General features: G+C 63.7%; 2 protein-coding genes across 12 annotated transcripts in view; one reads left to right on the forward strand and one right to left on the reverse strand.

The window, feature by feature from the left end:
* Positions 1–1,794: 1,794 nt before the first annotated feature.
* Positions 1,795–6,311, forward strand: RCOR2 (REST corepressor 2). Of its 2 annotated transcripts, XM_055580983.1 has the most exons (12): positions 1,795–1,930; positions 2,653–2,709; positions 2,994–3,074; positions 3,314–3,366; positions 3,454–3,615; positions 3,728–3,852; positions 3,946–4,015; positions 4,103–4,318; positions 4,637–4,714; positions 4,846–4,903; positions 5,043–5,272; positions 5,383–6,311. In XM_055580983.1, the coding sequence occupies exons 1-12, from the start codon at positions 1,804–1,806 to the stop codon at positions 5,695–5,697; spliced, it is 1,572 nt and encodes a 523-aa protein (XP_055436958.1). In that variant the 5' UTR covers positions 1,795–1,803; the 3' UTR covers positions 5,698–6,311. The 2 variants fall into 2 exon arrangements, with proteins under 2 accessions (XP_055436958.1, XP_055436959.1); XM_055580984.1 differs by lacking the exon at positions 5,043–5,272.
* Positions 6,312–6,495: 184 nt separating this feature from the next.
* The window catches only part of MARK2 (microtubule affinity regulating kinase 2), a 57,695-nt gene continuing 50,128 nt past the window's right edge, over positions 6,496–14,062 (reverse strand). For 6 of the 10 annotated variants that reach the window (XM_055580976.1, XM_055580972.1, XM_055580975.1 and 3 more), the window contains exons 15-19: positions 13,164–13,325; positions 12,284–12,541; positions 11,236–11,262; positions 9,281–9,325; positions 6,496–8,645 (exon numbers count right to left, since the gene is read on the reverse strand). In XM_055580976.1, coding sequence (XP_055436951.1) covers positions 8,285–8,645; positions 9,281–9,325; positions 11,236–11,262; positions 12,284–12,541; positions 13,164–13,325 — 853 coding nt within the window. In that variant the 3' untranslated portion in view covers positions 6,496–8,284. Of the gene's footprint in view, positions 8,646–9,280; positions 9,326–11,235; positions 11,263–11,977; positions 12,097–12,283; positions 12,542–13,163; positions 13,326–14,062 lie in introns of those variants that run through there. The other 4 variants (XM_055580980.1, XM_055580973.1, XM_055580981.1 and 1 more) reach the window with 4 other exon arrangements.

Raw genomic sequence — 14,062 nt, forward strand, 5'->3', positions numbered from 1 at the left:
CCGGCTCGGCTCAGCCTGGGCACAGCGGGGTGTGCCCGGGCGGAGGTGCGTCTGGGAGTCCGGGGTTCGGGTGGGAGGGGCCGCGGGCGGGAGGGGGCCTCGGCCTGTGTGCGCCGCAGCACGTGCCTGGGGCGGCGGGGACGGGCACCGGCGCGGCTCGCAGGCTCCGAGCCGCCGCCGCCGGTGTGTGTGCTGGCTCTTTGTGTGCCTGGCAGGGTGGCTGGGTCTGGCTTTGAAAGTCTCTGCCCACCCCCTCCCCCCTCTCCGTCTGTGCCGCGCTACCCGCTTCCCGGTCTGTCACGCTGCCCGTGCTCGTCCTGGGGGAGGGGGCTCTCCGCCCCGCTGGGGTGACAGTGAACTCGGGGCGGGCGTGGGTGGGGGGGGGACAGACCCCCAGCTTTTCCCCCACTCTGCAGTCCAGGTCTTCCCCTGCACTTCCCATGCCCCATCCCGCAACCCCATGGGCCACTGTTTTGGGGTGCGCACTGCAGCCGTTAAAGGGAATTGAGGTGACCCCTGGGGACCCAGAGATGCACACCAGAAGCCAGGCTCCTTGGCCCAGTAGCTCTTGGAGGAATTCAATCCTCGCCTGTCCGGCCTCCCATCCGCTCTGGCCCCCAAGGGCGCATGAAGTGTGTGTGTGTGGGGGGGTTCCCCCTGCGGAAGGGGGGGGGCGGGGAGTTCCTTGGCAGGAAGGGAAATGGAAGGAAAAGCTGGGCTCCACCCGGGCGGGCGGGCAGGCGGCCTCAGGGCCCCCGGGGCAGGCGGCGGTAACCCGAGCCCGCTGCTGTGTGGGGCTGGTGTGCGCGTGGGTGGGGCTGACCCCTGGCTACTCCTGGGGGTGGGGGGGGGGATGCAGAGGGTCTCCCCCTGGGGGGTAAGTCTGCGAGCCCCGGGGGCCGGCAGAGGGAAGCGCGCGCCACCCGGGTCCTGACCCCACCCCTCGGAGGTCTAGCCCCGGCCCCCAGGCCCCGCCCCCCGGGCCCTGCCTCCCACCCCAGGGCCAGATGTTCAGCTGGCGGAGGCATCGGCTGGGGGAGGGGTGCTGAGGCCGCAGCCGGCACTACTTCCCTGCCAGCAGCTTCATTGTGTGCGCGAGGAGCGAGCGGCGGCGGAGAGCGGGCGGGCGAGCGAGCGAGCAGCCCGAGCGCGCCGGGGAGAGCGAGCGAGCGAGCGAGCGAGCGCGCCGGCTAGGGTGCGAGGCGGCGCCCGCGGCTGCGCTCCCCCGCCTCCCGGCAACTCTGCCCTAGCGCCGCGCGCGGTGCGCGCCGTCCCGCCGCCGCCGGCTGCCGTCGCAGGCGGGGGTCTGGTCCGGACAGGGGTCCCCGCCCGGGACTGGGGCATCCTGGTGCAGCCGAGAGACGCGGAGCTCGTGGGGAGGGGCGGGGGCGGGCGGCAGTTGCGCCGCAGCGCCCGCTCGCTGAACTGCGTGGGCAGGCGGGCAATTGGGGCTCCAGGGCGCCCCGAGGGCAGGTTGCCCCGACTTCTCCAGGGAGCCCCCAATTTCGTGGGGGCGTACAGAGCGAGCGCGCCGCAGCCGACCGGACCTTGCGGCTCTTACCCCGCGTACCCCACTTCTACACAAACTTTTCTGAAGCCCTCACCTCTGGGGGTCGCGGAGAGCGCCGGGCTGCCCGCTGGGCTTCTGCCCCTCCGTACCCTAGCCACGCTTGACCTCCTGGCTCTCGTAGCCTCAGTGGCGACCCCTCCAGGCCGGGCCGGGCACAGCACTCCGGGCGAGCGCGGCAACCACCGCGGCTCTGCGAAGGCTCCCGCGCCCCCCGGGGCGGCTGGGCGGGGGTAATGCCTTCGGTGATGGAGAAGCCGAGCGCGGGCTCCGGGATCCTGTCCCGCAGCCGGGCCAAGACGGCGCCCAACGGCGGACAGCCGCACTCGGAGGATGACAGCAGCGAGGAGGAGCACTCGCACGGTGAGCCCGGCAGCCTGGGGTTAAAGGCGCACGGGCCCGGGGCGGGGGGAGGCGCGCGAGGCAGAGTTGCCGACCCCAGGGGTACTATTAGGCATGGTTCCTGCCCTCCTTGAATCGGAGCCTCTGCTTTGCTCCTCGCAAGCCGGCACAGGGAATCTGGAGGCTGGGCCCCTAGCTGCCGGGGAGGCGGTCCTGCCTCCCCCCTCCCTGCGCTCAGTCCCCGAGGTACTCAGGCGTCCCTCCCTTTCACAGCTTAGGCTCCTCATACCTTACCACCTTGCAGAGGACTGAGGTCTGGCCGGGGCAGGAGCTGGAAAGACACCTCCACACCAAGCCGTGAGGCTCATGTGGTGGGGAGGAGCCTTGGATTCCCTGCAGGGCTGTGGTCCAGGTCTAGGGGCAGCCCTCCACCCCCCACCCCCCCCCACTAAGTCAGAACAAAGGGCTCTGCTGGGCCTGGGCTTTAAAACTGGCCCCTATCCTTCCCAACGCCCCCCCCCCCCCCCCCCCCCGGGCTATAGCTAGGCAAGGTCTCTCCCTTTTCCAGTTCCTTCTGTGATTGAGGGTAACTGAGGAGATGATCAGGGAAAAGTGAGCCTCCTGGAAGGTGGGGGCCCTGGGTGGTCAGGAAGAACTCCAGGCCAGCCACCTCCCCCACCACATCCTCCCATCCTCCCACCCTCCCTCCCTGGAGTCCTGACTGCCTCCCCCTGGCTCCACAGACAGCATGATCCGCGTTGGAACCAATTACCAGGCCGTAATTCCGGAGTGCAAGCCTGGTGAGTGGCAGGACAGGCTGTGAAGGGAGGGGACTTGAAGGCCCGTGGCTTGGCCCTGGGCCCCACCTGGGGGAGCCCTTGACTGGCGCCCACTGGTGGGACAGGCGGGTGTGGGTGGCCGGCCCTGTGGCACGGTTAGTTTTCCTGCTCTGCCTTCCTGTCTGGTTCTCTGCCCCTCCTTCCCCTCTGGGCCTCACCTCACAGGCCTCACTCCACCGCCCTCTGGCCATGGGTCCAGGCCAGGGCCACCCGGGTGATGGTGTCCTCTGTCCTCTGCCTTTCAGAGAGCCCCGCACGCTACAGTAACAAGGAGCTGAAGGGGATGTTGGTGTGGTCCCCCAACCACTGTGTGTCAGATGCCAAGCGTGAGTGGGGTGGGACCCTGGGTTCATGCATACCCTTGGGAGCTGGGGGCCTGGTTCTCCTATCAGCTGCCGGCTGGCTCTTCTCGGAAGTGGGCTAGAGGCTGAGACATGTGGGTTCAACCCCTGCCCTGGGGCTCAGGGTCAGGGGCCTAGTCCCTGGGGGCATACCCCTGTCTGGACAGGCCTGGGTTAGGAGTTGTAACCCCTCCTCCAAGAGCTGGCTCCTCCCGCCTCTGCAGTTGACAAATACATTGCGATGGCCAAGGAGAAGCACGGTTACAACATCGAGCAGGTGAGCCTCGGTCCCGCAGGGATTCGGGGAGGAGACAGCACCGTGCTAGGGGCAGCTGAGCCCGAGTCCTCCTCTCTCCTGGGCCAGGCACTGGGCATGCTCCTGTGGCATAAACACGACGTAGAGAAGTCGCTGGCTGACCTGGCCAACTTCACCCCATTCCCGGATGAGTGGACGGTAGAGGACAAGGTGCTGTTTGAACAGGCCTTTGGCTTCCATGGCAAGTGCTTCCAGCGGATCCAGCAGATGGTAAAGCCCTCCACCCCTGTTGGCGCTACTTGGCCCCTTCTTTCTGATAAGCCTTCCCGGAGCCTGGAGTCTTAGGTGGGCTCCAGCCTCTGGTGTTGCCCCCTGCCCCCAGCTGCCTGACAAGCTGATTCCTAGCCTGGTGAAGTATTACTACTCTTGGAAGAAGACCCGCAGCCGGACCAGTGTGATGGACAGACAGGCTCGGCGGCTTGGGGGCCGAAAGGACAAAGAAGACAGGTGGGGGCCCAGGGCAGCTGTAGGTGGGGGTAGACGGCGCTCCTGCAGGCCCTAGCCCCTGCCTCACCCGCTCCTTGGCCCCCGTGTAAGCAGCGATGATCTTGAAGAGGGACGAGGAGCCGTGAGTGAGGGGGAGCCGGACGCTGGAGACCCCAAGAGAGAGGTGAGGGAGTAGATTCTCCTGGCCCGCCTGCTGGCCCGCCCTCTCCTTGGGCTCTGCACCGCCCACCTCTTCTTTTTTCCCTGGCAGCCTCTGCCCTCTCGGCCCCTGAATGCCCGCCCAGGCCCAGGAAAGAAGGAGGCCCAGGGCTCCCAATACCGCCACCATCCGCTGAGAACTCGGAGGCGCCCGCCCAAAGGCATGTACCTGAGCCCTGAGGGCCTCACCGCAGTGTCGGGGAGCCCGGACCTTGCTAACCTCACGCTTCGAGGCCTTGACTCCCAGCTCATCTCCCTCAAACGCCAGGTAGGGGGCCCAGGGAAGGGAGGAGCTGTGAGAGGTGACAGTCGGCAGCTGGGAACTCTTAACTGGGGGCAGCTGAGGTGTAAGGGAGGTTGTGTGGTTGCCAAGCCTGCATCTTCTCCATCCTCTGGGTTTCTGGGTAACTTGATGTTCTTTTTTGGTCATTAAAAAATAAATAACGTTAGTCTTTGAAAAGGGGCGAACCCCTGTGTCTCCCCTACTGAATGGTTGTGAGCGATGAGGTAAAGGGCTGTGTGAGGGTTGCTATTGATGGCCTCCTGGCGTGGAGTTTGATGGCCCTCCCTTGACTTACCTTCCCAGGTGCAAAGCATGAAGCAGACCAATAGCAGCCTCCGACAAGCCCTGGAGGGCGGCATTGATCCACTCCGCCCCCCTGAGGTGAGGCTGCTCTTCCAAGTTTGAGGGGCGGGAGGGAGTCTGGCGGCAGAGCAAGAAAGGGGAGTTTTGTTTAGAGAGCAGGCCCTCTTCCCCTGTATTTGAGTCTCAAGGATCCTTGCCTTGCTCTGCAGGCCAATACCAAGTTCAACTCCCGTTGGACCACGGATGAGCAGCTCTTGGCTGTACAAGGTGGGTGAGGCTCTGGGGAGAACAGAGGGCCCCAGGAGTGTCTCCTTCCCCCCAGGGAGCTGGGGCAGAGGGGAAGGATCAGGGAAGTAACTAGATCTAAGGCGGTATTCACACTCTGCTGCCCTTTTGACCCTTGCAGCCATCCGTAGGTATGGCAAAGACTTTGGGGCTATTGCAGAGGTGATTGGGAACAAGACTCTGACCCAGGTGAAGACCTTCTTTGTGAGCTACCGGCGCCGCTTCAATCTGGAGGAGGTGCTGCAGGAGTGGGAGGCCGAGCAGGATGGGGCCCCTGGAGCCCCGGTCCCCATGGAGGAGGCTAGGAGAGGGGCTCCCTTGCCAGCCCCAGCCCTAGAGGAAGATGATGAGGTGAGAAGGGAAGAGAGAAATGCGAGGAGAGAGAGGAACCACCTCCGTCCTTAAAGACTGGGCTGAGGGCATGCTCGAACCTGGTTTCTCACTCTTCTGTCTCCTCTCAGGTCCAGATTACATCTGTCTCCACGTCGGGACCCCGATCGGGGCCCCCTGCGCCGCCCCCTCCTCCACCTCCCACCTCGCTGTCCCAGCCGCCCCCACTGCTGAGGCCACCCTTGCCCACGGCCCCCACCCTGCTTCGCCAGCCACCCCCACTCCAGCAGGGCCGTTTCCTTCAGCCCCGGCTGGCCCCCAACCAGCCGCCACCACCTCTCATCCGCCCTGCCCTGGCTGCGTCCCGCCACAGTGCCCGCCCTGGCCCTCAGCCCCCACCCACCCTGATTGGAGCCCCTCTGGAGCCTCCGGCACCCTCGCTCTGAGCCCCGAGGCTCTCCGCCAACCAGAGGCTCCAGAAGCCCTCGGCTGGGTGTCCCTGGGGACCTCCGGCTTTACCAAGGACAGAAGGGACTAGAGGTCACGCCAGGTCTTTCGAGGACCCGGGGCTGCCGCGACGGGCACAGCTGGCCCCGTGGATTCTGCACGTTGTTTCTGGTGGCCAAGCCTGGCCAGGGTCTGGGGCCTTGTGAGCTGGCCTGAGGGTACTTTCTTTTCCTGGCTGGGACTGGAATGGCTGCCTCCTAGGCTGCCAGGGCTTGGCCTTTGGTCCTGCCCTTCGTGTGTAGGGGATAGTGACCATAGTGTGGGGGCTGGGGGCGAGGACAGTTAAATGTGCTGGCTGTTCTTACTCTTTCCCTTCTTGTAGCAATAAGTCTGGGTGAGGTGGGGAGGGCGCTGGAGGGGGGAGGTGGGCAGAAAGGTCCCTTGGGGCCAGAGAGCTAGCTCTCCTGTCTTCAGGGGCTGGGGTGGGGATGCTGAGGAGCTCTGAGGGTGCCCCCCCTGTCCACCAGCCTGGAGTAAGGAGGGTTGGGAACATATGCAGACATGGGTTTATTTTTCAATGTTTTTTAAAAATAAAACCTTCAAGCTCACAAAATCTTTTGGTTTAAGGGTCCCAGGCTTACTGTCTTTGTCAGGGCCACAGGTCCACCCAGCACTATCCCTTCCCCAGGCCCCAAACAGCAATCAGTTCTCCCCAGCAAGGCAGGTGGGCTGGGCCATATCTTGCCCATGGGGACTGGGTCCCTGCCCAGCTGGGATGAGAAACAGGAGGAGGCAGCTCAGATTCCAAACATTCTCTTTATTACGTGTTTGATCCAGAGGAGAAACTAAGTGCAGGAAGGGGGGCTGGGTGGGGAGGGGCCACCTTGCCTGGGAGCCCCCCGGCCACCACCCCCTTTGGGAGCCAAGCCTTGCCCTCCGGGCCCCTGGGAGCACCCGGGCTGTTCCATAGGGCAGGAAGGGGGAAGGAAGGAGGGAGGGGGAGCCCTTGGTAGGAGCCGGAGCCCACGGTCAGGGCTTGGGGCGGGAGGGCTGAGGTTGGCGAGGCCCCTTCCTGGGACCCAAGGGCTTGACTTGCCATGGAGCCAGGCCTGGGAGTGGGGTGATGAGTAGGGGTGGAGTCATCATAAATCAAAAAAAAAAAAATAAAATAATAAAATAAAAAATAAAACCCATCACAAAAAATGTACAACTCAGGTGAGGGTAGAGGCAGCCTCTGTTTAGGACCCCCCCCCCCCCCCAATTTCTCAAGAACAGAAACAGCAGAGAAATAAATTAAGGGATGCAGCGGCTGCCACCAGCCAAGCGCCCATAACCAGCCACTCCCACACTGGCTGCGGAGGTCGGCGAGCTGGGAGGCCCTTGGCCTATTTGCCCCCCAACCCCGTGGAGGGCAGAGGCTCCCGGCCCCGCTGCCCTCCGCAGCCTTGGCCAGGCGGCCCTGGAGGCCCGGGGCAGTGTCTCCTGAGAGGAGGGGCGACAGTGTGAGGAAGAGAAGGCAAGGCCGAGAGATGAGTGGTGAGGGAAGTCACTGCTATGGAACTAGCTGGTGCCCAGATTAATGCCAATGAAGAGGGGCAGCGGGGAGAGGACCGGCGAGGGGGCTGTGCTTTCAGACAAAGGCTCTCCCAGAAAGGAGGATGCCATCGTCCCTATTCCGGAGATTAGCAGCCGGGGCAGCCCCTGGGGGCCGGGGAGCCCATCTGCCCTGCGGTCCCCTCCCCTCCCAGCCCTGGGGTCACCCCGCCTTCTACCCAGGAGGGGATGGGAGAAGATGGCACAGACTTTTTGAGGAGGGGAACAACCGTCCCCACAGCAGCTTGTGGAAGGAAATGCCCAGCCTCTGGGAAAGGAGGGGCAGAGGATACAGTGTGGAGGGAGGCCGAGCCCCGTGCCTAGCCTGCCAGCCCCAAGCCGCCGCCAACCCCCCGCTTCTGGGCTGCGCGGCACCCCCGCCCCAGCCCCCAGCCGCCCAGGCCTCCAGCCCAGGGGCCTGAGGTCAGGGGAAGGCCACCTCTGGTGGTTTGCTTGGAGGGGAAGGAGAGGAGAGGGGAGAAGCCCAAAGTGGGCCTGGCGGAGGGCCTGACAGGGAACTCCACCACTCTTGCCTGAGAGTGTTCCAGCCCTGAGCCACCCTCCCGGGAAACCCCACAGATCCAGTCTCAACTGTCCCAATGGGGCAGGGAGGAAAGGTGGCCGCTGGGAAATTTTTTTTTTCTTTTTTCTTTTTGGTAATAAAAAATTTCTTGGTTTAGGCGAAATACTCTGTGCAACCGCAGTACCGAGGGGGAGCCCTGCCCCCCCACCCCCTCCCTCCCCTTCCTTTGCCTCCTGTGGGAGAGAGGAGGGAAGGGGGGCTATATGGGCAGGGTAACTGTGGGGAGGGGGAGAGAACCATCTCCCATCCCCCACAAACATGGAAGAAAAAACTGAGAAGGGCGGGGAGGGGAAGTGCCAGCAGGGGAGACACACCGACCCATCTCTGCAGTCTGGCCCGGGCGGGCGGAGCGCCGGCCCAGCAGCAAAGTCCAGCTGGCCGCCTCCGCGCCCCCCTCTCCTGGCAGCCTATTAAAGCTTAAGCTCGTTGGCTATTTTGGAGGCAATGTTTTTGAAGGCCATGGAGGTGCCTGATATCCGCTTAAACCGAACGCCGTTGAGAGACAGGCGCGGCAGTTTGCACACCTCCATCTCCCACTGCACGAAGCTCTCGTGGCCGGGTGTGCCGTGCATGCACAGCAGCATGTACTTCTCGTGCAGCTCGCTCTGGCAGCTGTTGGCGTCCAGCACCTTGCGGATCTCCCGCATCATCTCGTTGGGCTCCATGGAGCTCGTGGTCTTCATGCTCCACGTGAAGCGCAGTGAGCGGGGCTTGGCCTCCCGAAAGTCTTCCTTCTCTTTGTCGTTGCCACCGCTGCCCACCACGTGAGGTCTGCGAAGAGGGCAGAGGCGGGCATCAGGCGGGGGCGCGGTGTCCCACCCACAGGAGCGCCCCCCTGGCAGATGGACCCTGAGACCAGAGAGGACAGCAGGAGGGTGCCCCAGAGACAGCGGTGCTAGAAGAGGGAGCGTTAGAGCTGGCCTGGGGAGCAGAGCGGGGCGAGGAGGGTGGACGGTCCTGTACCCCCATCTCTCAGGGCAGAGCAGGGAAGAGAAGCCAGCCCCTGGCCAGGGGTGATGAGGTGACAGCTTCATGCTTTCCTTCGAAGAAGGGAGGGTCGGGGAAGAACGGGGAGCACTGCACAGTAGCCCCGAGCAGTTCACAGACCGGAGAGAAAGAAGTGGCTGCTTCATGAGAGCTGAGCTTGTCTGTGGGTGGGAGTCTGTAGCCCCAGCCACCCGGCCTGGGGCTCCTGCTTCCAGAATCTACCGGATCTCAGGAGAAGGGCCCACACCTGCTGTGGTGGCAGTGAGGGGTGCTCTGAGGAGAGGGAGGCCCCATGAAGGTGGGGCCAGGGCAGAAGCACGGGAGGAAGAGCCGTGTGGCAGAAGGAAGAGAGGAGCAGGAGGCTCGTGGCGAGCCTGGTGGCCCGCGCAGGGCTGGCGCTGGCTCCAGCCCTCTCTCACCTGTGCGTCTCCAATCGGTCTTTGCTTTCAGGTTCATTCAGGTTCCTCAAAAAACAGAGCGAGGGAGAGTTTAGTGCTGGGACCTCTGTGAGGGCGGGTCCGGGGAGGTGCCACCGGTGGGTGGGCGGGACCCAAGCCCAGAAGGCCACTTGCCCATCACTGGCAGGCCATGAGGCTCGGTGGCCCGCGGCCCCTCACGCTGGCAGCTTGACCGTCCCTCTCCAACAGGGAGCCCAGCACGGTGGGGGGGGCTGCCCCTCCCCACACGGAGATCCGTGCCAGCGAGGAGGAGCCGGGGAGGAGGGTGTGGACGTGCAGGCGCTCATGGAGCGCACAGCCCACAGCCAGCACTCTGGGGAGGGGGTTCCTGCTCTAGGGCCCCAGGGCTGGGTCTCAGAACTGTGGTCCTCTTAGAGGGAAGGGGTGAGGGAATAAATAGAGGCCTCTCTTGGGAGGCTTAAAGGGCTAAGATCTGCTGGGAGTGTGCCTGGGGCTGGATGGTCGGGAGAAGGGCCCTGAGGCCTGCTGGAGACAGGCCTGCCTCCCTTTTTCTTTTATAACTCCCCTGCCTGCCAGGCCATCTGCTGATACAGAAGGGAGACGGAGGGCAGGGCAGGGCAGGCAGACACCTTGGGAAGGTGGGTGGGGAAGAGGTCTGGCCCCGCTGAGCGGCTTCTCCAGCTCCTGGCTGGAAGGTGAGTGCCTGGAGCCGGGGAACTGGGAGTGCAGAGGAGAGCAAGGACGGAGGAGAGAGCGAGCAGCAGCAGCACATGTAAAAGGAACACAAAGAGACGAGACACACGAACGCAACCAGCGCGCTGCGAGCAGGCGCCCGCGCTGAGCAGGGGAAAGAGCCTGGCTGCGCTCTTGGGCCCCACCTGGCTCCTGCCCCGTGGGTGGAGGCCCCCACTGGGGCCCCATGAGTCAACAGCCAGCCATGCACTGAAGAGCTGGGTGGGGAGTGGCGGGCGGAAGGGGGAAAGCCTGGAGACCCTGTCTCGGCAGTCTGTCAGCGGGGCACCGGGTGCCTATCAGGTGTCCCTGCCCCAGGGCAGGGCCTGGGCTGCCGGCCTTGGGAAACCAGGGCTCCAACCTGCTCCTCAGCTTGGTATGCGGCCCACCCAGGCCTCCAGACAGGACGAAGGCAGGACTGGGGGCAACAGAGCCAGGAGTTGGCCCAGGAAGGCAGGTGCCTGAGTGCGGGGGGATCTCCCTCTGCTGCCAGGGCACAGGGGTAGGATGTCCCAGCTCCTGGCTTGTGGGAAGCCACAGGCCGAAACTGGAGAACACAGCCCAGAGAGAATGTTCCGGCTCCAGTTGCCCAGCAAAGGCTGGAGGCCCGAGGCCTGCTGGGGTGGGGGAGCACTGGGCTTGTTCCACGGAGCTGCCAGAAGGGGGTGCTGTGCCCCGCTCGAGAGGCAAAGGCTCCTCGGGCCTGAGGCATCAGGCAGAAAAGCCTGAACACCCCAGTGTCCCTGCAGGGCCCCTGAAGTCCTGCCATCCCAGAGGACCTGCAGTTCAGGGCACCAGGGAAGAGGAGGCCCAGGAGACCCAGAGTGAGACACCATCCCAGACACACCTCTGACCCGGGTGGAGCTTCTTCAGAGCGCATGCACAGACACGGGAAATGGCCGAAGAGGAGCCCATCACACTTGTGACCAACACCCGGGGTAGGGGGCCGGGGGCCGGGGGGAGGAGACAATCTTAAAGGGAGAATTCCCTGAGAAGGTCCCCCTTGCTGGGGGACGGGCCCATCGTTTTCAGAGCCATTTGCCCTCAGTGAGCAAACATGGCCTCGTGGGCCACCCTGTCAGAGGCCGTTGTCTTCCCTTTAAGATGGCAGAGAGAGCGCCACACGGACATGGTTAGCAGATGGAGGAGGGCGCAAGAGCCAAAGAGGGGCGTTAGTGATGGAGGCAGGACACAGACACACACACAGCGGGCTCAACGCCTACCTTCTGGCAAACCTGAAAGACAGATTTCTAAAAAAACAAACAAAAAGACAAAATAAAAAAAGAAATAAAAAAAAAAAACCAACAAGACGGTATGTGGATAAGCAGGTGGGGAGTGGGCTTTACAGGTTCAAGGGTCACCCCCATTTTCGGAAGAGCCGCTCAGCGAGACTAGAGTCCCAGACACCCCCATCTGCTCATGCCCCACCCTGCAGCCCCACAGCTGCATGCCGAGGTGGAAAGGGGCCCAGCCTGGCTACGCTAGCTAAGTGGAGCCAAGTACAGGAGGAAGGGCAGGCAAACCCACTCTCTCCAAGCCTCCTGCTTGCTGTATCCTGAGCTCTGCTAAGATGGCTGAGGAAGCAGGGAGATGGAAGCAGGGAGCAGCCCACGAGGCCGGACAACCGGATGCACAAGGATGAACGCTGTTCCTATGGGTCGTCAGGGGCCCGGAGTGAGAAACCTCATGAAGAGGATCTCCACCCGTTCCCACACGGCAAAGCGCCGCCCTGGGCCCCTGGCCTTCATCCTGGCACACCGCCCCACCCCCACCCCCACCCCACCCCGTCCCGTCCCACCCAGCAGATGAAGATGGCTGCGACGACAAAACCAACTGGGTGGGAAGCAAGGAGGTCAAACGGGGCGAGACAAGAGACCAGGAGAAACTCTCCTTGCTGGCCCAGCCTGGCTCAGGCCTCATGACTTTGCAGCTGCGTCACCAAATATAAGTTTCCATGGGAACACAGGAGAGAAGAGGGGGGCTTTTATTTTAGCATCTGAGTTCACACTCTCCTAGAGAGGAGGCGGCATCGGCCATCTGCTTGGGCCAGAGAACAAGGGGTGTGTATGAGGAGCTGGGAAGGCCTGAGAGGGATGGACAGGTCTGAGTGCCTCAGGTGCCAACCAGACTCACTTTCTTAGGCTTCCTGAGGCTGCTTCTAACCCCCTAGGGACCTACTCCCAGCTCTAACCCCAGGTGTTCTCATCCCCTCCCCCAGGCAGGTGCAGGGCCTGGCCTCACCCTCTCTGCTGCCCTAGGCCCCCTACTCACCTGCGCACAAACTTGGAGGTGAATTTGCTGAAGATGCTCCCCGAGGCCCCCCGCCGGCCCTGGCTGTTGCCAGAGGGAGAGGCTGGGGTGACACCGTAGGGCAAATTCTGCTGGTCCCGCACCTGCCGGAGCTGTCCAGCATGGAAGGTGCTTCGACTGGACACACCCCGGGGGAAATTAGTTCGGTCTGGGGCTCCACCACTGCTGCTGATGTTGTGGGCGGAGGGGGAGGCGACAGGGACACGCTGGGGGGCTGTGCTGTGGGAAAAGAGGTGGGGGTGGGGGAAATGCATCAGGGCCCAAGAAGGCGGCCCCGCCAGCGGCCGGAGCGCCCTGGGGTGGGAAAAGGGAAGGGGAAGCTAGGGCAGAGGGAGGCAGCCACCACAGAGGACACAGAAGGAAGGGATGTGACCACTGAGAACGCCAGTAAGGGGGAGGGGGCAGGAGATGGTTTCGGGGAGGGAGGGAGGCAGGGAAGGATTCGTGTGTGGAGAGCAGTACAGGCTGGAGAGGAGCAGCTCCCTGGGAGCTCGGCAGACTGGAACCTCCAGGGGACAATGCTGACCAACCCTCAAGGACTGAGTCCCTGTGATGCTGACTGTCCCCGGGTCCTAGGGAAGTCCAGGAAGGCTCAGAACAAAAAGGCTTCCTTCTGGAGCCTCGGGGCGGCTTCGTGCATGTCTGTTCTGAGAGGGAGAACTGGAGGAGAAGAGGGCTGTAAGCTACTTTGCTTCCCTCTACCTCCCGGCTGCAGCAGACAGCCACCTCTTGTGGCTAAGATGACAAGAACAAGGCAGGACCCCCAGGTGGGAAGAAATTGTGGGGGGCGGAGGGGGGCAGGCTGAGGGCAGCGGTGCGTCAGCTGCCCCAGCACACTTGCCTGGGCCGCGGCACCTCACAGTTACTGTCCGTGGGGGGCAGCCCAGTGGCCTTGTTGGGGTGCACGGAGGCCGACATGGATTTCTGGTGCTGGCGGGGCCGGGCCGCAGAGACCGCGGCGGAAGCAGAAGCCGTGGAGGCCCGGGACCCTGGCATGGTTAGGCTAGGAGACAAAAGCAGCGGAGAGGCCTGGGTTAGGGGCGGGCGGGGGCAGGAGGCTTGGTTAGGAAGCAAGGGCTGGGTGGGAAGGGCCAGAGGGGAGCCCTGGCAGGATGCACGTCAGGCCCAGAAGCAGCAATGGGGCACAAGTCAGAGCCCAGGGAAGCAAGGCTGCGGAGCGGAGGGCAGGGCGAGGAAGGCGAGTGGGCCAGAGCCTGGGGAGGGAAACCCAGAGTGCGGGAAAGCCGACAGGAGGCCACTGCCCCCGGGCTGCACCGGGTCTCCTAGGAATTCTAAGGACAAGGACGTGCTGTCGCCAGAAAGAGCAGGGCGCTGCTAAGAGGAGATTTCATTAAGCTCAGAAGACAAGGAGCCAGGAGCTCAACACTGACGGTCAAGGTCAGGGGGTTCTGCTCTCACAGGCACAGCTGGAGTCACCCTCAATGTGTACACCCTTCAGCTGGGCATCTCTGGGTTCTGCCCTGAGCCGGGGTCCCTGGGGCACTGATGCCCAGAACAGCACAGTTGCCATGCCCTGGCTGCGGTCAAGAAGCAAGAAGGTGGCTGAGATGGTCATGGAGTCACATTGGGTACCCCGCAAAAAGCGGTCACAGGAGCACAGGGAGGAGGAGATGGAGGGGAGAGCAGGGAGGTGCTGGCGTGTGGATGGCTGGACTGGACAGAGCCAGGACGGGACTCCAGGGTACAGGAGGGGAGGAGTGCTGCCGACAGACGTCACCA

Source organism: Bubalus kerabau, chromosome 5 (genome assembly GCF_029407905.1).
Source record: "Bubalus kerabau isolate K-KA32 ecotype Philippines breed swamp buffalo chromosome 5, PCC_UOA_SB_1v2, whole genome shotgun sequence".
NCBI classification, from domain to species: domain Eukaryota; kingdom Metazoa; phylum Chordata; class Mammalia; order Artiodactyla; family Bovidae; genus Bubalus; species Bubalus kerabau.